At 35.8% G+C, this 25,963-nt stretch overlaps 1 protein-coding gene across 2 annotated transcripts; it reads right to left on the bottom strand.

Moving 5' to 3' along the window:
* Positions 1–35: 35 nt before the first annotated feature.
* On the bottom strand, positions 36–23,349 carry nectin4a (nectin cell adhesion molecule 4a). 2 transcript variants are annotated; one of them, XM_052139457.1, is made up of 11 exons: positions 22,834–23,349; positions 16,686–16,889; positions 15,008–15,175; positions 12,463–12,741; positions 8,591–8,708; positions 6,620–6,771; positions 5,349–5,508; positions 5,158–5,233; positions 4,613–4,666; positions 4,322–4,501; positions 36–2,137 (listed from the first exon to the last, which is right to left on the bottom strand). In XM_052139457.1, the coding sequence occupies exons 1-11, from the start codon at positions 23,060–23,062 to the stop codon at positions 1,697–1,699; spliced, it is 2,061 nt and encodes a 686-aa protein (XP_051995417.1). In that variant the 5' UTR covers positions 23,063–23,349; the 3' UTR covers positions 36–1,696. The 2 variants fall into 2 exon arrangements, with proteins under 2 accessions (XP_051995417.1, XP_051995411.1); XM_052139451.1 differs by having other exon boundaries at positions 16,686–16,892.
* Positions 23,350–25,963: the final 2,614 nt, after the last annotated feature.

The following is a 25,963-nucleotide window of genomic DNA, read 5'->3' on the forward strand; positions in this document are numbered from 1 at the left end:
TTGTTAATACTGCAAAAACATAAATTAATATGGTATTTTGTTATTATTATTTTTCTTTATTTACCACAGTTACAACCAGTTTAATGTAGAAGCCTATCAATAACTGTACTAAAAATGGTAGTGTGATAGAAATGATGTAGATACCATGGTAAATCTTTGGGAGTCACCACACCCCAGATACCTCTGTTCAACTGCCAAAAAATGCCAAACCATGTAGTTCTAATTCCAGTATTTACAGAAATTAGTTTTACATGGATACATACTATATGTATGGTAGATTTAATAACCAGCTGTTAAAGCCACATCCACACTCTGTTGTAACAAATGACAATGCTGAATTGCTTATATGCTCAAATTAACTGAATACAACAAGATGATCATCAGGACCAAGGCACTGTATTTTGTGAGATAAAAAGAGGTCACAGCAGGAACTGAACTTGTGGTAGCCTAACTTGTGGTATTGTCAAACTAAATATGTTTAAAGCACTTATTACATAATGAAGTATAAATGTTGTAAACAATGATAATGTCACTGACATTCTGTGAATACTCAACAGCCATTCACAAAAAGAATTATTGCAGGCAATCTGCAATACTTCATAATACTATTCATGCAGTGGCTTTGCAAATTACAAGTCTTTAAAGGGTAACTTCCAGTAGCAAAATAAACAATACATACATATTCAAAAATATTCCAGAATACCAACTGTACATCTCTGGATTACAAACATCAAGCTCCAAAAGTCACAGTGAAGGATTAACTGCCCAAACTCTTTAGAAAACAGGGCATGTAGTGTTTTTCTCCCAAAGCTATTTGCACATATAAAATCTTAATTCCTTTTCCCTGGTTAGGCAAAGGAGCTCAGCTCTGGTGCTCTCCAGTTAATCCATACCTGAAACATATGGTGTGCCCCTTAATATTCCAGAGGCCTAGAATACGTTGTGGATTATGCGACTAAGGCATATGTAAATAATGCTGGTGCTGTTCTTTTGGTCTGAGTTCAGTTAGGTCAACGTTTTTCAAACCCTTGGGGTCCATTGCAGATAGACAGTGGGTCCGTGGAAAATTCTTTGTGTATACACATGTACAAAAATGTCAAAAACTGGCAATGTGATAAGGATGTATTTTTCCCATTCATTTTCTCCATAGGCATTTTAAAATATTCTTTAATAAAGAGTTCTAAACCTGGAACTAAACCAACCAGCTCTCAGAATCACAATGTTCGATTCAAAGCAAAAAAAGCAAAAAATAAAATAATAATAATAATAAATCAAAGACTGCGTATTGAACAAACACTTTAGGGTCATGAAAGGGGTCCTTGGTTCAGAAACGTTTGAGAAACCCTGAGTTTGATGATGGACTCACAGTCAATTTTGGCCCCACATTTTTACCACCATGACAATGTATTTGAATAAAAGTTCAATTGGCCTTGACATTGTATGTGATCACTTAGAATAAAAAGCACCTGCTAAGTGAAAAGTAACTTTCTTTTTAAATACCAATTTTTTCTTCAATAATTTTCTATGCAAAAAATATGGTATATCCATCCACTTTTGGAATAGCATTTTGGAAACAATAAGTATGAAAATCTTTATCTAGGGCCCAGATATGCCCCCGCTGGAAAGTGAAGTTACAGAATAAATTCAAGATTCTTCAAACATTGGGCCAAAAATACAAATCGATGCAGATCAGAGTCTAAACAATCTGAGCTCTGTGGATAACTGGGCTATGGGAAGGGAGGAGCAAGGTAGCGGTGTTGGCAGGGAGCAGGATATTATTGGGTTTTGATATGGGTCGTAGCGTGCCATTACAACGCTCAAACTGAATGGATGGTGATGTCTGATAACTCGTTGTCTTGCTGCCGCCGTTTTCAAAACTGCCAGGCTCCATTAAGCCACTGTGAACAACGAAATCTTCATCAGTAGGGCTAACAAAATGTTCCTCTTCATTGGAAGGAGTCAGGTATGTAGACACTAAAGGTGAATGATGCCCTCGGCTGCCTCCTCTGCTACTGCCTCCTGATTGTGGTCTCCCCTCTCCAAGGAAAATGGCACTGCCATTCCGAGATCTGACAATTTCAGTGGTCTGTTCCATTGTATAGGAAGAGGGGTGGAGAGGAGGAAGGAGTTGGGTTTCCTGGAAAGGAAAACTACATTTATTACATACTGATTATATAATCATCTTTATTTAGCTTTGTAAATGTGCATTGATTTTAAAAGCATATACTAAGTGTGTCATGATTCAGCATGCTAGATGTATCATACATCATACAGGCTAAAGTACAAAAATGAGTTTTTTGGGGGTATTTTAGCTCTGTAGGCCCTCACAATGCAAGTGTATGGGTACCAAATTGTCAAGATCCAAAAGCACATAAAGGCAGCACAAAAGTAATTAAAATCTCCAGTCATTAAATCCACGTCTTCAGAAGTTATATGATAGGTGTTCTGTGTGTGTGTGTGTGTGTGTGTGAGAAACAGATCAATATTTAAGTCCTTTTCTACTATCAATCTTCACTTTCACATTTTCTGTTGTTTTTGATGATTCACAATATGCACCTGCTGGGCAGGGATGAGAATTTATAGTAAAAAAGGACTTTTGATCTTTTTCTCACACACACCTGTCATTTATCTTCTGAAGACATTGCTTTAACCACCGGAGTCATATGGATTACTTTTATGCTGCCTCTATGTCCTTTTGTTGCACATTTACATTGGTACACATTCACTTGCATTGTGAGGACCTACAGAGATGAAATATTCTTCTAAAAATCTTTGTTTGTGTTCAGCAGAAGAAAGAAAGTCACAAACATCTGAGATTGCATAAGGGTGAACAATTATGAGAGAATTTTCATTTTTGGTTGAACTATCCCTTTAACATGAACTAAAAATGAACAAGTATTCTTGGTTATATTATGTTTATGTAAATACGTACTAATACACTTTTGTAAAGTTGTATTTGTTAACATTACATAATGCATTATGAACTAACATGAACTAACAATAAACAATTGTATTTTCATAAACTGAGATTAACCAAGATAAATAAATGCTGTATTGAAATATTATTTATTGTTAGTCCATGATGCCTCATAAATTAACTTATGTTAACAAATAGATCCTTAATGTAAAGTCTCACCAATTCCACATAGGTATAAAAAGTAGTTTCAGTGTCTCAGGTTGTTGTTGAGACTTTTTGAATGTGTTGAATACATTTGTCACGCACAACTCAAACATTCAAAGTTATTGCAAGAAAATGTATAGAACAAATATTTTTCTTTCATTCATGGAAAATACAGTACAAGTTTATTTATTGTTTATGTAATGTTTATTGCTAGAAAAAAAATTCAGTCAGAAAAATAAGACAAAATCTGACTCAAATTTGGGTAAATGTGGTAGCAAATGTTTCAAATTTCTTAGCATTTTCATATTCAAAACTACAATTTGAAGCTATATAGAATTGAACAACACAGGCCTGCAATTTTGAAATTGCCTAAGGTCAGTTCATATCTGACAAGCTCATGATACAGTGCAGTACGCTGAATCTTTAATTTAATATTCATTCAAACAGTTTTAATATCATTAATCAGCTGTAAATTCCAGAGATCCAGAACGCTGCTGAAACAGCACATGCGCGACACGATCACCTGTTACTTTTCTCAGCGCTGGTCAGGATGGACAAATCACAGTCGTATATTAGTACTGGATGGATGAGGACTTTAAGAAACTATTGTATATATTCTGCTGTGGCGGGTTTCCATCCACAGTTACGAATCATTGCAAATATAATTTTTATTAAAAACTACATCCAGTGTAAAAATGTCTCCAAATAAACATAAAAATGTCCTGAGATTTTAATGTGGATCAATGGAGGATTTTGTTTTCTGAGCTGTCAAGCGCCCCCTGGTGGAAAAATGTTTTGTTTCGCAATTTCGGATCGTTCATGATTTTAGAAAACATGGGAAATAGCACATTAGTCACTAAAGAAAAAAAAAAGATATCTTCTATAAGAAAACCTCTTTATGCCTAGGGGCACTAAGGAGACTTAATCAGGCCCTGTTGATCATCATGGCATTACATGAAATATTCAAAAACAGTAGCACTCTTCACTAGTAGGCGTACACCTATAGTAGGCTATGCTATTTCATTAGTTTATAGTAGCTAATGTTTCACAACATCATCGTGTAAAAACATTATTAAAATGTTGTTATAATTCTTGGCATCCCACCCCGGACCTCACACTTTTTTAACCCCTAGACCGTGCCAACAGGCCTGGATCATTACAGAAAAGCAGCTACAGAGACTCACAAAACCAATTTCATACCTGTGACATATTACTGTCCCGTTCATCAGACTCCATCATCAATCGAGTGCTTTCTCTGTCAGTTCTGTCTCTCTCCATCACTTTTTCTCTACCTCTTCTGGAAGAGTTATAAATTGCAGGACGGCCAAGGGAATCCACCCCTCCCAGAGTGGAACGACTATCCCTGGAGCGAGGACGATCCTTTGAACAAGAAGAGTTTGAGTGGTTGTGTGAGTGCCAGAGAGAAAAATGAATCATGAGTTTCAATTCTAAAATAAATTAAGATACGAAAAAATGAAAATATAGACGAACCAGTGAGGAAAGACTGGTGCGCAACGTCCCCTCAACCCTTAAGGGTTGATCGTCCTTTTGAAAGAAAACAAGCACAGTGGATTGAGAGGGAGGGAGATAATAAAACTGACATACAACATAGTGTATACAAAACCTGTCAATTTCATACAGTATATGTAAATGTCTTCAACATATCTGCTTCATATTTTTCTCCAAAATCACAAGAAAGAAATAATAAATTATATTTTGCTTCAAGATAATGGAGCTTGTTTAAGGACCATTTTGAAAAAGAGCTATATTCTCAAAATTGTGAATGATTTATACATTAGGCTCATGTTTTTTGTACTTTGTTTAATTTATACTGATTGTAATAGACTTCATTTTCCTTTTTGTAATTCTTTAGATAGTGGAATGTGACCTGGAAATGAATGTTTCCTTGAGATTCACCCATGTAATGTACATTGAAGCATTCCATGTCAACAAATAAAGGAATATTGAGATATATAGCTATAATATGAAGCAAAGAACATGACACACAGTGTGTAGAATTTTGTGTGAATTTGTACCGAGTATCTGTTGTCTGAACTGCCTGAGGTCACTCTCCTAATCGAGGCTTGTCTTGATAGTGTGCTGATTTGTTCCCTTAGAAAAAGGAGTAAAACAGAAAGACTGACTTACAAGTGTGCAGAATTCTTGTATTCTTGCATCAGTCTTGTAAATTGTTTTGTGTATAGAATATAGACCAAATACTGCTTACTTTTTTTCATCCAGCTCTATGGCCAATTGTTGGTTTTTGCGTTTATAGTGGCGATTTACGGAACAAATCACTATGACAAGAGTGAGAACAACCACTGTAGCCACTACACCAATAATAATCATCAGCATGTGGTTAACTGATGTGTGCTGCTTTGATGACTCTGCAACAAACACACATGTACGCGCAACTTAGATTTTGTATACTCCTTTTTTAAGGAATGTTCCAGGATCAAAACAGGTTAAGCTATAGGGTCAGCACCTGTGTCATGCTGTTGATTTCCCGTAATGCACTAATAATTGAAGTCTATGGGGAAAAGCATTCCGAAGGATTCAAATCTGAAATGTGCAGGTTTCTATATTTGTTAAGGTGATATACATGATGGACTCTGTCATCATGTTGTTCCAAACTAATATGACATTCTTTCTTCCGTGGAACACAAAAGGAGATGTCAGGGAGAATGCTACCCTCAGTCACCATTCACTTTCATTGCATATTATATAAAAATGTATGGTGACTGAGGCAAAATTCTGTTTAATATCTCTTTTTGTGTTCCACAGAAGAAAGAAAGTCATATTGGTTTTGAACAACTCGAGGGTCAGGAAATGACGACAGTATTTTCATTTCTGGGTCAACTATCCTTTTAATTCCTCCTGTACAAAAATGCATGATATTTTAGCTCTAAAGTTATCTAAATCATGTTTTAAGCAGTTGCACTACTTTCTAGGTGAATTAACTTCCGGATATGACATACTTTCTATGGGTGGATTTTTCTCTATGTAAAAAGTCGCTTTTTGGTATCCTTGCATGCCTTATACAAAAGTTAGACAGTTTACTGTGTTTAAGTGTTTTATCACAATAGTATAATGTTTAACATACTGTTATACTGATAAATATAAATATAAATAATGATAAAGAAATGAAAATAATTAAGTGTTTATTAGATTAATTAAGTATAAGTATTTTAATCTTGGCGCAATGCCTTGTCCCATAGACTTCCATTGTAAGTGCAAACTGTACACATATGAGTTTTTTACAAACTGAGTGAGAAATCAGCATTTTTGTCTGTGGTTATTGACAGCATGCCACAGATGCTGTTAATTAAGCTTAACCACTTTGAATGGGGAAAATTCCTTTAACACATGCATTCCCAGAACATTAAAATTTTATGGGTGTGAGCCATTGCCTAATATTTTCCACTAGTCTGCAGCACTGGGCATTAAATTTCAACATAAATCCAAAGAGCAAATGGGGATTTACAGGGACACACACACCTAATACACTTATTGCAATCTCAGCTTTCCCAGATCCCACCTGATTGGTGGTTGTGCAAACATAATCTCCTTGATCTGTCAAACGGAGGGGTCTACCAAACCGCAGAACGCCACCATCCACTGTCACACCCTCTGGTAGGCCTTCGCCTTTCCTAAATAAACAAGGAAGTAAGGTCAAAATCAGCCTACAAAAAAATTGATTGAAAAAATTGTTTGCAATTTATAGTAAAAACTAATATACCAAGTTATCTGTCAGTTCATGAGCCATTTTTTGCAATTTTGTTTCCATATTGATTGATTAATTCAGCAGGCAGGTTACACTTTAAGAACTCATTTTATTCTGTTTGCAGCTCTACATGTCTTGCTGTGCTCTGAAATACATTATGTTTCTACCACAAGGACAAACATGACAGATGTCAGTTAATTCACTCTACAGGAATATACAGTGCTGGACTAGTTACAGTAACACTGCACAAGGATATACTGATTGAATAATTATGTTGGCTTGACAATTCGTAACATTGTACAGATCTTAAAGTATTCAAAGTTGAAAAAGCCAATACAACATTCAAAGCTAATGGCTTTTTAAACATTTGAAAACTTTCAGGTAAGACGTTGTCAAGTTTGCCTTGACAAATTTTCCTTTACTAGTTATATGTGTACAATGTAGACTCAAATATGTTCCTGAAGACAATGGACAACCGTGTGTCCACAGCTTATATGAGGAACTAAATGTTGCATGTTTTTCATATGGCACAGCACAATTTGCATGAGGAGAGTGATGATACCCATCCCATGACACACAAATATGCAGGCAAATTCCCCTGAAACACTGAAGTCCTCTATAGTCATAGATCCACTCATGTCCCACTCATCATCCTGTTTTCATCCACCCCCTTCTCTCTCCCTCCGTGTGAAAGTGCACTCTGTCTGTTTGTGGCACAAGTTGCAACACGACACCAGGCCACGGTTATTTAATTTACTTTGCATTCACACCAAGCAGCTAGAGAACAGGTTTCCCAACTCAAGGCAGGAGGAAAAAACGAGATAATGTTTGTCTCGCGACTGAGCTCAGAAGTGCGTGATCTATGAAATGTTCATGTCTACACCCCCTTAGTCACTCCTACCAAAAAAATTCAAGAAAATAGGTGTGTGAGTGTGATTAATTATCTCTGAATTGTTTGTCAGTTCCTAAAAACAAAAAATAACTGAAGTGTATTTAATTATGTCTCAGTATCAGTGGATGAATTATAACTTATATCTGATCAACTGGACAGTCACTAAACCTCTGTTCACTTCCACACCTACAGATTGGTCTGGCAGATATGGCCACCACCCGAGACAGAATTATGGAAAAACTGGTCATAAGACAGACAGGAAGACAAACAAACAAAACAAATGAAGTTATAGAGTTGGATGAGAGACAAAAAGGGTGAATATAGGTAATGTGGAACTGTAATAATTTGTCATTGATGTCGTTTTGAAATATAAGGCTGACACAATAACATTTTAAATGGCTAAAGATCTCAAGGGGAAGAAATCTTAAAGGTGCACTAAGTATTTTTAACTCCAAAAGAAATTAATTGTAACCTCTCCACTCACATTAAATTGAAGACTCCAGGCATGCCAGTAACCTTATAAAAGCTGTTTTATTCTACATGGAAAGGGTCAGCACATGGGGGCTGCCATGTTAGAATCACATGGCCAGCCAAACCTAAGTAATCATCCTGTTATTTGACACTTTCACTGGTTATTTAAAGTAATCGTGGCTAATCTGTGAATACTACATTTCTACAATGGCATTTGAAACTCAAAATATTGATTTTAAATGATGCTGCATCCAAGCCGCTAGGTGTCAGTGTAAGTCCAAGATTACATAAAGACAAAAGTTACTGAGTGCACCTTTAAATACAAAAACGTAAGTGTACCATTTTACCTGTATTCAACCTAGATAGACAGTTCATATTTTACCTAGTCCAGTTGAATTGGTGAGGTTTTGGATTTCCTTGACCAGTACATTGGAGCGTGGCGCCTTGCATTTCAACATACCAGTTGTCATCATAGTCAGAGATCAATGCATTTGGAGGGTCTACACACACAGAGAGAAACAAACACATTTAAATGATAGAAATGATCTCAAAATTAGGTGTGTCCAATTCACATTCAATCCTCTTGTTTTAACTTGTAATGAATTTCCTATTTGACCAAAAAGCTTGGCTGATCCTTGCTGTTGTTGAAAAAATACAAACCTTATTATTAATAGCATTAACATGTTGTAACCGATGGGATTTTATGCACTTATTTAAGTTTCTCTGCATTCACTTAAAGCAAAGATATTTTTGTAAGCACAGTCTAAGTAGCGATGAATCAGACTAAAACAATGTAGTCATAGTACCGATAAAGGCAATAAACAGGTGTTCAAAAGCCTAGCTTACAGGTCAATACACATCTCAGGGTTAAAGATGTAGACTAAGAAAAGAGTTCGAAAGACAGTTTCATCATATTTTAAATTTCACAATTCAAGTAAACAGGAAAGGAGTTGAGGTTTAATGTTTAGACTGTAACATTCACAATCATTGTGAGTCATAAACTGGCAGTGGCGTATACGTTTGACGTGACTAGATAGTTCTGACGAGGCTTGTGACACAACAGTTTATTAATCACACTACAGCAAGGACATTTTTATGTTTGCACTAGCAGGTAAAAACTGCAGTGCACAGATCAACGGTGCGTCTTATCTCCCTTTCTAGTTCCATAAGTCATGAATCAGTATATCGTGAACAGGTATTCGGGCACTGGAAAGGGTGTTCATGCACTGAACACTGGGACAAATTGGATGCTGGATGACTCCATTACCTGCAACATGATTATGAGGTCACACCTTTAAAAACAGCTAGTATTAATCAACAACATTGCAGTATAAATTGCACTATTGTTTATTTTTGTTGTAGATATTAAAACAGAGTGTTATTATAAAAGATGTCATATATGAAGAAATTAAAATTCTAAGAAGTGCATTTTAATATTTTCTAAAACATTCACATTATATATGAAAGATAATTACAAACAAGAACATTTTACAGAGAAAATAAGGCCTTGACTTCCTAATTTTACACTTGTAATCATACTCTAATGGCTTGAGAGACTTCAACAGACATGATGACATTTTTACTAAGGGAACATAGTGAGTAGCGATGCTCCCTGGTTTTTAAGGTGAATTCTGGGAATCTTTAGGGAGCAAACCTTTTATTGCGCTGGAATGATTGGAAATTGGATTTCGCATGAAGACAGGGACCAACCTATGGACCTCTCCCTCAATAGAAAACTTTTTCGGCTAGCTTCCGGTTATATGTGTTTACAATGTGCTGTAGATGCCTATTTCCCAAAACTCCACTTAAAAATAGTGTTTGTGAGAAGATTTTAAGGTCTGGACATTTTCAGGGATAGGAGAAGAAATATTCTGAACATTACAGTGTGCAGCATCTTCAAAAATTCAGTGGAAGAACAGTTTTCAGAGCATTAATTCAGCCCAAGCCGATCTGAGAAAGCAATGGCTGGTATAAACTCCATGCACATTTCTTCTCATACTGAGGTCTTTAGGCAGACATTTAACCACTGATCAGCTTGAACCGAAAATGTCAGAAAGTTGAAGGAGACTAGTAAAGGATCTCAGCACCATTGCTCTTCTAATGAAACAACTACATGGTTCAAACACTGCAAAGCATGTTTGAGGGAGAAGAGAGAGACCTGATCAACACATGCATCACCCCTTTTTATTAAATGTTTTAATCTCCATTTGGTGTAATTTTTTTAATTGTTAAAAGTACATCGCTATATGTTGAAATGTTCAACGTATTAGTTGAAAAGCTGCCAAAGACAATGAGTTATAATGTTTGAAATTGATTAAATATGTGTAGTGCCATTACTGTATATATTTTAGTGCAGATATTTTATTTATTCAATTTGACATTAAAAATGCTTCATTCTTTTCTGAGTGTTTTTTTTAAAGCCTGGTCAGAGTAAAAGTTTGGCTAATGTTTTTATAAATTAATCTATCTGGGACATAATAAAGTAATTTGCAATCATTGCATGGTGGAACTTATCATTAAAGCTCAACAGTTCTGTAATATAATCAATGAATGAAACAGACGTTAACAAGACGGCAAGATTGATTCAGGAGATGAGTGTAGCTATATTTTTTACGGAAATAATAATATATAATATATATTATATATATATATATATATATATATATATATATATATATATATATATATATATATATATATATGAGAGAGAGAGAGAGAGAGAGAGCAGAGAGAGAGAGAGAGAGAGAGAGAGAGAGAGAGAGAGAGAGAGAGAGAGAGAGACATTTCAGCAAACAGTAAATATGAAATCACTGACGTTAATGCCAAAAACATTCATTGATTGTCATGAAAATAATGTTGCAATGGTAAAAAATCTTGTTGTTAAAAAAATTGGCTTCAGTTTTATTATCCAAATATCTTTTGATTTTGGGATGAAATATGACCCAAACAGTTCTTTGTGAGTATCGCCCATTTCAGTTCCAGAGACGGTATAGAATGAGACGAGGCACTGGTATACTTTTAAATGGGAGAAATCTTAATGCTAAATATGGCGGCTCTAGGAATGGAAGTCCCACCTTACAGGAAAAAGAATCACCTTTTTGATAGATACATAGCCTGCCAGTTTTCTTCAAGAATGTGCATGTGCATTAGCTGGACCAACCTGAAAAATAGCTTGTTTTTGCATGATCTGAGCTAAAGAAGCAAGATTTCTGATATCTTTGTCATCAGATTTTTCTGCTGTTTTGAAATATGTTATTTGTTTGTAATCTTGACCAACCGTTTGGGAGATTTCAATCTTTCTCCATGGAAGTAGATAGGAGCTATTATTCTCTGCATTCCAAATGTGGTAAATCCACCTCCAAAAGGCATTTAGAAGGGGGAAGGCAGCCATGTTGAAGGGTTGTTCCAAACCGAAGGGCACATAAATAGCTGCTTCAAAGGGCTCTTCGAAACAAGCATTTCCATAGGGTTCAACAGGCCACTTCAGTGCCAAGTGGACGGGAACTGGAGCATACGTAACAAATATTGAGGTTTGCCAAGTGTAATTTGGTGTAAATTCAACCAGCTGCAACTGCAATCTGTTTCTATAAACAAAAAACATGTGACATCTCTTCATCTCCATATCCGTCTATACAAAATTTTAATTTTTATAATGAACTTTTACAAATTATTTTAAATCTCTGGCTTTTTGTTTGAAACTGGTTAATGCTTGTGTTATTTTAATGTAAATTCACTGGATCAGTTAATTATAAAATAATAATACAACGTGGCATTTTATTTATTTAATAAATGCACTGAACATTTCTTTATTGGTTTTCTTTTTTCATACAGTCATACAGATTTAAATAATCTCTTTTCAGTTTCTATTCTGAAAGCAGTTAGTGATGCAAAATCATGTGTAAATATTTCTGATTAGTTGCAGGTGTCAGCCTTTGTGTGACAGCAGCGGCTCCTTTTGCTTTGATAGATGACGCTGAAGTGCATTACGAATGACTGATTTTTTTTTAGCCCTACACCCTTCAACCCTCCGTAGCTCTCACTCTGGAGAGTAAACCCTCTGAAGGTATTAGGGCATAGGGATGAGCCCTTCGGAATGGAATGCACCCAGATTATACTTCTTGTATCCATCTAAAATAGCATTACGAACATGGCTGTCAAGTGACGTTACTTGCTTTAAAGGGACATTGGTAGTTCCCAGTATTCCCAGTATCAACTGGTAACAATTGACAAAAAGCATAACAAATTAAGACTCACAGTGTACTATAAGGTTATTGCTGATCTTCCTGGGGCCTTTTTGAGACGGGTGCCAGACCAGGCAGTCCAGCTTCTGACCATTCATGCTACGGAGAGGGTGGAGGGAAAACTGTATAGAGGCCACCCCATCATTCAAGCTTCTATTTTGGCTCTGACCCGGCAAGTCTGTGTCCCAGGATAGGCCTGCCATTGGCTTTGCCACCGAACGGCACGTAGCAGCCACGCGGAATGACTGACCCTCAACCAGAATGACTGGCTCGAGGGATGTGATGGGTTTAGCTGTGAAATGACATGATAAATGATATATTAAAAAACTTGACAAATAGTATTTAAAAAAGAGCAAAAGACTGAGACTGTGGTCTGACCAGTTGCAATGCTACAAAGCGTTAAAATGCTATCTCTTCCATGTTCATCAGAATTTTCTGTCCTAAACCAGCAATGACAGCTATTAGCCACTAGCACACTATATTTTCTTAGTTGCTTGTTTCTATGTTCTTGCATCGTGCCAGGTAGGCAAACCCACAATAAAAACTAATTGGACCAAAATCCCACTTTTCACATATATTAAACATCAGACATCAGCGAGGACAGATTGATAGTTGATGCCAAGATGGACAAAATAATAGTTGACAAATAACACAAGTATATATGACCCAAAATTAACAACCTTAAAAATGATGCAGTCTGGTAAAGCATCACAGAAGTCATGAAAATTCAAAGAATGTGCTCTTATGGGAGTGAGTAAACAGAAGGAACCCGTCCACACACTTTTCTGATTGCCCGTGATTTTGTTGCATCTCACAGCATTTTTTCTTTCAGTGTGGACAGAAAACATACTTTTTTAATTGTGTTTGCCCTATTGGGCCACAGTATAATAGTCCAAATCAGCTAAACATTAACACCTTTCAAGGAATGTGAAACAAATCCAACAAACACTGCATGTGCCTTCACTCCAAAAGACGTCAATGATTCTTGTTTGTTGCGGCATCCATTACTCATTTTGCTACCGACCTGTAAGCCCAGTTGCAAACAATCAATTTGAACACAATCATAAACAGAACTTTTGAAAGAGGAAGCAGCAGCTTTTGTCTGATCTCATAATCGTGCCAACAATGAACACTCTCACGTTAAAACCTATATCATTAATCCATTGACGCAGACAATGCTAACGTGTTATTCATCCAATAAGAGAATACATCTAGGCAGTGCTAGCCTTGTGGTTAACGGGTTGTCACAGTATTTGAAAGAAACCTTGAATCAAATGGCAAAGGAAATGTTAATTATGAGTATTGCATCCTTGTCTTGTTCTATCACTATGGGCACAATCTCTGCTAACTGCTGCTGGATTACAGTAAACAAATAAGACTCAACTCTACTCTAGAAATGTGGATTTCCTATCTCAATGAAACTGTGAGAGGGTTATGTCAAAAAGTATGTTATGAATGTGATTTTCAGAAAAAAAAAAAAAAGAAAAAAAAAAGAGTAGTAATTACATTATAACACTTTTAACCCAAACCTAAACCTAAACCTAACCCTAACCCTTACTATGTAACAGTACAGAGACTAAAACAGCATTCTTTCTTATTTCTGTGCAAATCTCAATAGCCGGAAATCAAAAGGGATGTGACATCAAAGGCTAAACACTGGCAATTACCACGCAATGAACAATCGGGCATGGTGGGTCTTTTCCTAAATTCGGCACATCAGGTCCGAATTTGGATGGGGAAAAAAATGGAACCAACCTCCGATTTCCATGTGATCACGTTGCTGGAAAATCTTTTTGTTTTTACAGAAGATCATACTAATGCCTTGCAGAAACTCGAGTTCAGGCACATTTTGTAACGTAACATGCATTTGTGTTTACATATTAGAGTATTTTTCATGTCTATGTAGCTTTCAGGGGCAAGTGTGCAATTCATTTTTATAAATCTGCCAGGAAACAAAGTTATGCACAATTTACCATGCTGCTACAATAAGCACGGCCAAGGAAAAATCAATTGCTGTATTTGCCAAAGTTGACATTTTATACCATCGATCTGATATTACATGAAACATAATTAAGAATTAAGAACCTTATAGGCAGTTAGTTGCAAGTAAACATAATGTCCTAAAGCACAACTGTATAATCTTTATCTGAGAGTTGTGTCAGTTAATTATTGGTGGAAATCCTAATGTCCTTAAAGTCCACACACATTTTACACTAATTTCTTCCACACCATTTGAGGCAGTTTTCACACTTGGTTTGATTGCTTGGTCAGCAATTTGTTGCATGTCAGAATATAATCGTGATTATAGTGATTTCAGATTTACAGGCCTCTAAATGTCACATTTAATAAATCACCCTGAGACAGCCTTTTCCTGACCAAGTGCATGGGCGATTCTTGGCCAGAATAAGCTCTAAATAAGCTCAGACTTCATGATGCCTTTGCAAAACTAACTTTCCACAATTTTAACAATGATTATCCAATTTACAAAGCATTAAATAAGAACGTTAATTAAAACGTTTGTGGTACATGTAGCACTAAATAGGGGTTAATATACTTACTCCAAATTGTCAGAGAAATCTCAGCCTCAAAGTTTCCTGTGGGGAAGGTAACGACTTTGCATTTGTACTTGCCCTCATCTGAGGAACTTGTGCCCATAATTATCAGAGCAGAGTCTGCTACTGGGTTGTTGGTCTCAAACCGCACACGTCCTGCATATGCCGAGTTCTCTGAGAGAGAGAGAGAGAGAGAGAGAGAGAGAGAAATTTAAATAAGCCACAGAGTAACTCATGGAAGTGTGTTGTCACATTGACGTCATAGTTTGATGATGTTATCTTGATCAAAAATGGTCTCTGCAGATACTTTCAACCCAAGCTCTTTACAGTCCAATCAACAAAACAGTAAAAATACAGTAAAGAATGCAGCACAAAAACATATTCTCCTTTTTTCTCTTTTATCAACTTTTCTGCAGTTAAATTTCTGCTATATATGTATGTGAAAATGTGTATGTGAAATGTGAAGCTTATAGTTTTATGAAAGCGGTTGTAAAACCAAAATTAGATATAACTTTACACAGAAAAGGTTAGAAAGCGATTTAATCACATAAAAATCATGTTAACATGCATATTGTTTACGCCTTGTGGCTATACTTTATTATGAGTATTATGATGTTTACGGATTACGGATTACGGATTTCATTGTAAGTGCCACGCTGTAACCTCGATTTTTGCTTTTTGTTTAAGAAAAAGGAGAGACAAGTCGAAATACAATTTTTGTGGTAATTAACATTATGCCACAAATGCTGTTTATTGAGCTTAGCTAGTATTAAACAGGAATATTCCTTTAAGTGACAAGACAAGCTAAGTTAATTAAACCACAAAGCAGATAATGTAAGAATCCAAAAGGAATTCAACTGTAGCTTTTAGCAGAATAATTATTTTTAAAATGACTCTGGCCTCCCTAGCTCATGGATAGGAGAATGTCTACTACATGATCTAAAGTAAGTCTTTCCATATACTGTACTGTAATTTAGTGTAACTAACCAATACATTAACTTTTTAATTAACAAATACAATAACATCTGTGGCATCATCATAACCAGCCAAGAACAGTGCAGAATACAAAATGTATTCATGTAATGTAAAATACATTGTTTTGGAAGTGTAAGATTTTCTTTGGGAATGACAATATTAGTAATTGGAAAGAACATAATGTACATAATGTTTAAAAATGTGTAGCAATGGGGGCCTGAGTAGCTCAGCATGTAAAGATGCTGACTACCAGACCTGGAGTCACAAGTTCGAATCCAGGTCGTGCTGAGTGACTCCAGTCAGGCGTCCTAAGCAACCAATTGGCCCGGTTGCTAGGGTGGGTAAAGTCACATGGGGTAACCTCATTGTGGTCGCTAAAATGTGGTTCTTGCTCTCGGTGGGGCACGTGGTAAGTTGTGCGTGGATGTTTCCACATGCGCTATGTCTCCACGGTAATTAATTCAACAAGCCATGTGATAAGATGCACGGATTGATGGTCTCAGATGCGGAGGCAACCAAGATTTGTCTTCCACAACCCAGATTGAGGCGAGTTACTACGCTACCACGAGGAGTGCATTGGAAATTGGGAATTCCAAATTGGGGAGAATAGGAAAAAAAACGAAACAAAAAAACAAATGTGTAGCAATTCAGGCTTTGATTTGTGTAAAGCAAAAGACAAAGGTAAAAGTTAATTGAAAAAGTGTTTTACTTGTCTGGCCTTCACTGAAATGAGCAGTGATAATCTGTTCTTCATCTCCATTGGAGTTCTCTCGACTCCACGTCACCTGCACCACCTGAACCTTACTGTCCGATAAATTGAATCGACAGGGTAAGCGTGTGTCGTCCTCTGCCATAGAGTACAGAGGCCAGGGGGTGTGAGGGGGGTCTAGAATTAGTTCTCCTCTAACACAGGCTGCTAAAAGAGAAAGAAAGAGAGAGAAATGTAATGGATTGTTTCACGGATTCATCCCTGAAATTACATGGACTTTAAAAACACATTTTAGAACACTATTATCAAAGAGCTTAATGTTTTACTTTAATGTAAACAAGGAAAGGAAACTTAATAGAAATAAACATTGATTTCTCACATTAAGATCTTTACAACAATCTCTACCGACTATCAGGTACGTATGATGGTAGGTAATGTAGGTATAGATATGAAAAACAATATCCCAGAATTAGTCATGCAACTTGTTGGTAACTACTTCCACAGTCCGGCAGTCCATCACGTATGCACTCAAGCCCAGAGAAGTTAGCCTCATTTCTGAATGATTCTCAATATTGTTTTTCAGGCTTTTCCTTTTACTTTTACTACAAAGATTTTTCTGGATTTTCTAACACTTTTAATCAGATGATAGACAGTATCTTGTGAAACTCTTAAATTACTTGCAATCATACATTAAGAAATGTTGTTCTTAATTGTTGAAACTCGAACAATCCTTGCTCGCCTATCAGTCTGTTTACCTGGAATGTAAGAAAAAGAAAAAAAAACATACCCCAACCTGTCCCATTACCCTGTCCCAACTTTTTTGGAATATGTTGCAGGCATCAAACATAGAATGAGTCCATCGAAAAACAACAACAACAACAATGAAGTTTATTAGTTAAAACACTAATTATCTTGTCTTTGTACTGTTGACAATTGAATACAAGGATTTGCAACTAATTGATTTTTTTATTTCTTTTGGATTTGAGGTTTGAACATATCATGCTGTACTGCATGTTGTATTGTATTTCAAATGGATCGTTTGAGTCCTGGATGCTGATCGGTCAGTACAGTGTTCCTGCCAATATGAAGCGAAACATGTGTTCACCTAGCTAGCATGTTTACTGTATATCAATGTGTGCAGCACCCATAGAGGCCAACAAGTAAAATAGCTAGGTACTGTATTAAACCAGGCAGGCTAAGGTCAAAGGATTGTATGTCTTCTAGTGTAAAGTGGGCACTTATTTAATTGGTTTAATAGAATAACATTTTAATGATAATTTGTGACGCTCATGTTTTTTTTTTATGTGATTACTGTAATGCCTAACAAGACCCTTTGTAGCAACAATATGACTATATTTACAGTATATCATCTCCACTTGTAGCTTACTGCTTCATTGTTTACATTGCTGCTGGGAATAATTCACCACAACAAAGAACAAAACCTACTTGGCCAACACATTTCAACAGCTCACAGCTACATTACACATAGTGTATAAAAGGTGTGACCACACATTAAAGTGCCAGACTGAGAAAAGGTGTTCACCAATAAGTGAAATATACCTGCATGAAAAAGGAGCAGGATCTGCATGAAAGGAATGTTGGGACACATTGAGATCTATTACCTTCAGTATAACGGGAACGCAAACCTTTCATTTTTCATCACTCTATTGAATAGGCTACACTCTATAGAACAGAGAGGGAAGCAGACATGGGAAAATGTATGGATAACAAAATAAGAGGAAGGAAGGGGTGAGAGACAGAGAGGGAAGAGACAAATAGGTGTCTGTAGTTAATGGACGAGAGTAGTAGATATGCTGCTCAACTCGTTATTTGTCTCACTGCTAATTACATTTGGGTGCCAGAAGAGCAGGCAAACACACACTAAAATTCAGTGCACACGCAAAGTTAAATAATTGCTGAATATAAAATGAACTATATACAACCTCATTTTACTTTTAAACTATGCGATTACTGTACAGTGGGGTCCTCAAGTCTGAAGCGACATTAAAAATCTGCGTCTTAAAAATTCTGTTAAAACCTGGAAAATAACGGAAAGTTGTCGGATTATCTTTTTTTTGATATCATGCAAAATGAAGATATATGTTTAATTGCATTTATAGGTAATTTATCAAATATACTCTTTTGTGACATTGAACCATTGTAACTTTTGTGACATTGAACCATTGTAACAGATTTCCATGAAGCACACAAGATGATCTTTGGAACTTTTTTAAATCGTGCTGGGATAACACGGATCATTAACTTGTGGGGTTCATACCACCTCAAGTGCATGCATTTATTGAAGCAAATGGGGGACATACTAAGAAGTTCTAAAATTCATGTTAACGTCTTCAATTCAACTTTTCACTCAAATTGTTGTGCTGTATTATTTGTTCTATAGGAAAAGAAAATGCATTAAATTTAGAAAAATGCAAAATAGAAGCATTTCCCCTGGTCTCAGGCTTTTGGACACACTGTAAATTTAGTAAATACTGTAATTCTTATGCCCTTGATAATAAAACATGCCCAGACAGGGATGCCATGCATACTTTGTTGATTGGGTTCATTTAATTGCATTATGTTTATAATGCAATGAAATGTGCATTATGTTTATTGTAATTGAGATTTATTCATGAAACACAAGAGCAAATTTTCATGTAAATCAAGCGTAAAACAATTCTTAAGGAAAACCGGCGCATTATATTCAGTAAGTTTATAAACTGTTTACACAGACATTTACTTTTCTCATTTTCCATGAATGAGGCCCAGTTTGTTTTGATATTAAATACACTGCCTTTCTAAATCTGATCTGAATTATGTTTTGCACTTGAAACAAAAACATATTTTAAAATATTTTAGCTCAGTGTCCACCCATGTTTTAGAAATACTGTGTGTTATACAATACCTGTAAACTAAATAGAACTGGGCACCTCTCTTAAGGTGCTCTATGATCATTTATCTGGTTGGTGACCCTGGCTGTGGTCCCAGCAAGGCCGTATCCATGTCTTGAACATTGGAGGTGGGGTAGGGGGCTTTGGGGGGTTGGGGGCGTGTCATGGGTTTGGAATAAAGGCTTCTGAATAAAGGCTTTACATGCGATAAAGTCCCAAAGTTGTGTAATTTTTGGTTTTAAAAGATATAGGGTTTTTCCACACAGAAGTTCACACAGTACAAGACAAACTGTGTCTACACTGCTAGCAATTTGCTTTATTTTCTTTTTGTTTCTTTTCTTTCTTTAATCTTTTCTTTCTTTTTTGTGCTGTCTCAAAGAAAAGATGAATATAATTTGAATATCTTCTCCTCACTGATGTATCTGTAAAATGACAGGACTGTGTCAGCTTGCAAGCAAAAAGAAAATACACAAAATTATTTACTGCCATCAAGTTGTCCCTCATTGTATTTTTTACCCCAATAGAATCTTACCACAATATTTTCTTCAAGAATCCTAACGCTGCTCTTTTCTATAAAAAAAAAAAAAAAAAACTTTTTATTTCAAAATTACAAATTTTGCCAAATGGTGAATAGTCTGCACCACTGGAAATTACTGTTGGTCTGGTCATAAAATAGTGGGGCAAATATTGACTGTTTTGTTCAGGGGCATAGATTCTGATGGGGTATTATCAAAACAAGCAAGTATTATTGTATTCATTATTAATTATTCCCCCCATTATTTATTCATTATTAACATGCCTGGCATATCTGATTATTCTTTGTTTCTGACTCAAGTTCTGTGGGCATTGAGGTTGCAACCTTTGCTGACATCCTTTTTGTTAGCAGCCCAGATCCTTGACCTTTAGACTAACACCCAGTTTGTGAAGACTAGGATTATGTGAAAGAACAGCAATGGCAAGGCTCTCAGACACATAACTGAAGATCAATTAAGACATTTAAGTGTGTGTACAAGGAACTGCAACTGAAGGCATAGGTGTAATAAGACAGTTCGACTCAGCTGGGCTACCAATCAGAACGTTTTGCTCTCTATGTGTACCTTGCGGATAAAAGTGAAAATCTGAATGACCTTAAATAAAATCTTATGCTATTCAACTTTGGGGAAATACTGAGTGTTACTGCATGCTAGATTTTTATGTTCTTCGCAGCTGACAAGTTGTAACGTAATTGTATAAAGGGGGTATAAAACACAGTATACGCCCACCTCTTCTGGCACTATTACACCACTGCTTTTAAGTCATCATAAAATCTTCTTATGATTTAAAACTCAAATTTAATTAAGCTTAAAGGGATAGTTCACCCAAAAAAGAAAATTCTCTCATCATTTACTCACCCTCATGCCATCCCAGATATGTGTGATTTTCTTTCTTCTGCTTACCACAAAACGAATATATTTAGAAGAATATTTCAGATATGTAGTCCCAGAACATTGAAGCTGCAAAAAGCACATAAAGGGAGTATAAAAGTAAGATTCCAGTAGTTAAATCCATATTTTCAGAAGAGATATGAGAAGTGTGGGTGAGTAACAGATCAATATTTAAGTCCTTTTTTACCAAAAATTCTCCACCCAGCCCAGAAGGTGACAACATGCACGAAGAATGCACATTTCCAAAAACAAATGAAGAATGTGAAAGTGGAGATTTATATTAAAAATGGGCTTTATTATTGATCTGTTTCTCACCCACATCTGTCATATCGATTCTGAAGACATGGACTTAACCACTGGAGTCTAACTTTTATGCTGCCTTTATGTACTTTTGGACCTTCAAAGTTTTGGTGATCATTCGTTTGCAACATAAGGACCTACAGAGCTGAAATATTCTTCTAAAAATCTTAATTTGTGTTCTTCAGATTAAAAAAGTCATGCACTTCTGGGATGGCTTGAGGGTGAGTAAAGAGATGACAGAATTTTCATTTTTGAGTGAACTATCCCTTTAAGTCATAAATAAGTAAATATTTAGTAACTGCAATGCATATTTAGTTTTTTGTTGTTGTTGTTGTTGTTTTTTTTTTTTTTGCTAGAAATTGAGTCATAATAAGTTGGAAAAAAAAAACAAGAAAAATTGAACATTCATAAACTAATTCTGCTTTCATTTGCTCCATCACATGTCCTATTTATACTTTCATCACCATTCAGTGAACCACACACACAGAGGGGTTTAAGCAGTAAATGCTTAACTTGCTGCCTTCAAAAATGCAGGCATCTCCGTAGACAGGAAGTGACACAATTATTGGATTCAGACATGCCTTGATACCTTCCTACCTCCATATACAGCCTCTGAAACCAGTATTTGTGAGCTTTCGGAAATAGCTAATGTGTTCTACACCACTGGTTCTCAACAAGGTGGTCAGGACCCATGAGGGGGCCTCTGCACACTTCCAGGGGTGCCTCAAGATCTCTTAAAATTATTTAAAATATGATAGATTGTTATATTTTTTATATAATTATTATAATTCAACTTCTGAACTCAACTACTGAAAATGCTAAAAATATATAATAACTCCCTTCAACAGCATGCTTTTTATGAAGAATATACAGTTCAATTCTGGAATCACATTAAGGAAATATCTTATAATATAAATATCCAATAGTCTACATGGTGGTCCAGGTCCATCAAATATTTTCCTTGGAGTCAAAAAGGTTGAGAATGTGCAATTAGAACATGGATCTACCCAACTAGGTTCCTAGTTGCTGTCCTTTGTTGCCTTACACTATTCCTAATTCTTACTCCAAGTCAAACCTGACTCAATGATTGGACGACTGAAATGTTGTTCAAGGCCCTAAAGGATGTTGATGCAGGAAAAATGATTCAGTTGTGTAAATCATTAAGCCACATGCACAGGCCAAAACATTGAAAAATATAAGTTACGTTAACAACACCCTCATCTTCATCACACCCTTATTCCCACAAAATACATAACTTAACAAACCCAAAAATCACCAACCGCACATTGAGAAGTGTGTATGCACGAGCAGGGCAGCGCCTCCCTGTCACTGAATCACACACACACTCAGAGGGCTGTCATCAGAACCAGTTATTCCGGTTATATTAGACATCCTTAAGTGTTGTGAAGTTCTCTTCCAAAATGATTAACCCTAAATGGTAAAGCAAACTGCAAAAAATAAAGAAATAAAAGAAAATAACAAAAATCTGAAAGAGATATACACGAACAATGTATTTTCTTTACAATTACTCACCTAAATTCCAAATGATCACAACAGCAAGAATATGAGAAACTGTCTTCATCGTCATCCAGTTCAGTGTGGGACTTTTCACCTGAGCCCACTTTATAAATTTGGATATCTCAAGGTGATGATCATTATTAAAATACAAAAACAGTGTCCCAGTCAAACACCGGCTGTATTCCCAATAAAATCCGTCATATGTCAATCCCAAAGGAGAAGTAGGAGAAGAGGAGACTCCCATACGAAGAATTGGGCAAGAAAATCCAAAGCATCAAAGCGACATGGGTCACTTTGTGTTACGAATCAACATCTTAAATATGCCTATTCGTTCATTTGGGATCCATCTAGAGCAAACGATATCAGTTAACAGATGGTGTTTCCCCCGCGCGTAAATCTCCAAGAGCGCACAAAGGTTTTTAGTCCAGTTAAAAGAGTTTTCGTCTAATTTCAAGCCCCAAAAAAAGTTATTGCACGGTTCATCGGAAGTTTGCTCTGAGAGAGGGAATTTCTTTAAAGACACCTGTTGGAAAAAGCTCTACATTGCGCAGTCGCGCACATGTTGTTACGCGCACTGCTGAACTAAACTTTCCAGTTTTTAATCCGGGTGTTTCTTTCCAATCTTGCTACTGATTTAATATTCTGTAATTGCTTAATCGTTGCGGATTTTCATGCATCTCCAATGACTGTTTGAGTTCAAGGGAACAGCGGTATAGGCCTGTACTTTGTCAAATATTTGGATACATATTACATTGCAAAGATGTTTGAGTGACACAATGTTCATTTTTACCAAAACAAGAAACAGCAGTAACTCTATAGAATACTGTGACTGTCTTTAGACGGTGATTTCCTTTAACAGTAGCAACACATGAATGTAATGCAAACAGAGGATTCTAAAATCAAAGACGGTTGCTGTTAGTTCAACTAAAATTCCAACTGGATATATAGTGCATGTAGATCACATATTTGAATAATTATGCAAGTGGGGTAACATCTCTGGAATTAGTATGAAATGATTCAATTATTGTTCTTTATTTTGAATTTAATCTGAACTGCTATGTATCTGGTCGCATTCTTTGCCCAAAGGTAAGGGAGCACAAAAACTTTAAACCTGTTCTCCCTCCTGAAAACAGTTAAAGCCTCAGGCACAGAGCGTTCCAGAAGAGGGGTTGTGCTGATAGACAGTTAGCCTATATTCATTATATATTATATCAAGTATAAGAAACGACACCGTGATTAGCACATCTGTGTTGAACATAGGATCAATATATATTGTGAAAATAATTACAAAGACAAAAGTGTAATTAAATTAAGAATAGCAAGGGGGGTTAACCGATTTAAATCTCATCATGCCTTTAAATGTATTATCCTTGTTTAGTTAAAATACTTAACAAAAAAATAAAAACTAGTTCACTTTTTTATGAAGCCTATGTAGGTGGTCACAGTTAACGGTGTATAATGACTATGGGAATTATGCCACCTAGAGGATGTTTCAAATACAGTATAATGCATAATTTTTTGTTTCAACACCAGTGGTTCTAAATAATAAAATAAAAATGGCCATGCCCTTATTTTCTGTATACTTTCTGTTATAAAAATAAAGCATTTCAATTATAGCTCTTAAAATATCCATAAGAATAAAGGAGTATAAAGAGAACAGTATAGAAATTAAATTAATAAAAGAGTGATACTGCTTTGAGCAATGTTAAAGGAATTTCTGTCATCATTACTCCACCCTTGAGTCATTCCAAAACAATAAGCTTTGACTTTTTCCTCCGTGGAACACAAGATTGAGGGATGTGAAAGGGTTGTGAATTTGTGACTGACAGTTACTTACAGTCAAGCTCCAAATGCACACATTACAGCACCATAAGTTGCATTTACACCCATGAGCTATATTTTATCCGAAGCATTTCCGAAGGTCCCAGATGTGCATGACTTTCTTTCTTCTGCTGAACACAAATTAAGATTTTTAGAAGAATATTTCAGCTCTGTAGGTCCTCACAATACAAGTGAATGGTGACCAAAATGTTGTAGAACCAACAAGCACATAAAGGCAGCATAAGTAATCCACATGAATTTAGTGGTTAAATCCATATCATCTGAAGTGGTATGATAGGTGTGGTTGAGAAAAAGATCAATATTTAAGTCCCTTTTTACTATAAATTCTTCTCCCTGCTCAGTAGGTGGCGATATGCACAAAGAATGCAAATTGCCAAAAACAAAAGAACAACGTGAAAGTGGGGATTGGCTGTAAAAAAGGACTTAAAATTGATCTGTTTATCATCCACACTTAACATATTGCTTCTGAAGAAATGGATTTAACAACTGGAGTCATATGGATTACATTTATGTTGCTTTTTAGACTTAAATTGTGAGGACCAACAGAGCAGAGATATTTTTCTAAAAATCTGTGTGTTCAGCAGAAGAAAAAAGTTATACACATCTGGGATAACATGAGGTGATTAAAGGATGAGAGAATTTTCATTTTGGGTGAACTATCCATTTAATTAACTGAAAAGCTCTCATTCTATATTTAACCATGTTTAATTTAAATCCTACATGTAACGCAAGCAATTCTGTTTAAACTTGACCTGTTGCACATATATTTTTGCAACTGTTTTTTTTTTTTTGTCTTAACCTTCAATATACACATTGTTTGGAATATGTAGAATAATGTTATTTTTCATATTAAAATACAGGAATAACATTTGGCCATCTCATCTTGTTAATCAAATAAATAATCTACAGATTAAATAACTTGATTACTAATGTACTAATATGACTTTGCCACGTTACGTTTAGGTTCTTTAAAAAAAAAAGCTCCGAGGTCCTACTTTTTGCCAAGACATTGAAGTCAAAGTTTAACACTATTTCTAAGATGTTGCATACATACAGTATGGGCCGTGATCTGTTGATTTACTGTTCTGTAATTGGATGTTTTTTGCATGCTTTTACATATCTTAATTATGAGATGAGCTCATTAAAGTTGAGTCACTAAAGTCTACTTGGACAAATAGATTTACAAAAATGTATACAGGTTTCTGTGCTGTAAAGGTAATGTCTGTTAACTGATATTTGTTAAAATGATTGGATGTTTTTAAATTAAATCATCACCTAAATAGACAAAACCCCCATTTATGCC

The sequence above is a fragment of the Xyrauchen texanus genome, chromosome 2 (genome assembly GCF_025860055.1).
Source record: "Xyrauchen texanus isolate HMW12.3.18 chromosome 2, RBS_HiC_50CHRs, whole genome shotgun sequence".
Lineage (NCBI taxonomy): Eukaryota > Metazoa > Chordata > Actinopteri > Cypriniformes > Catostomidae > Xyrauchen > Xyrauchen texanus.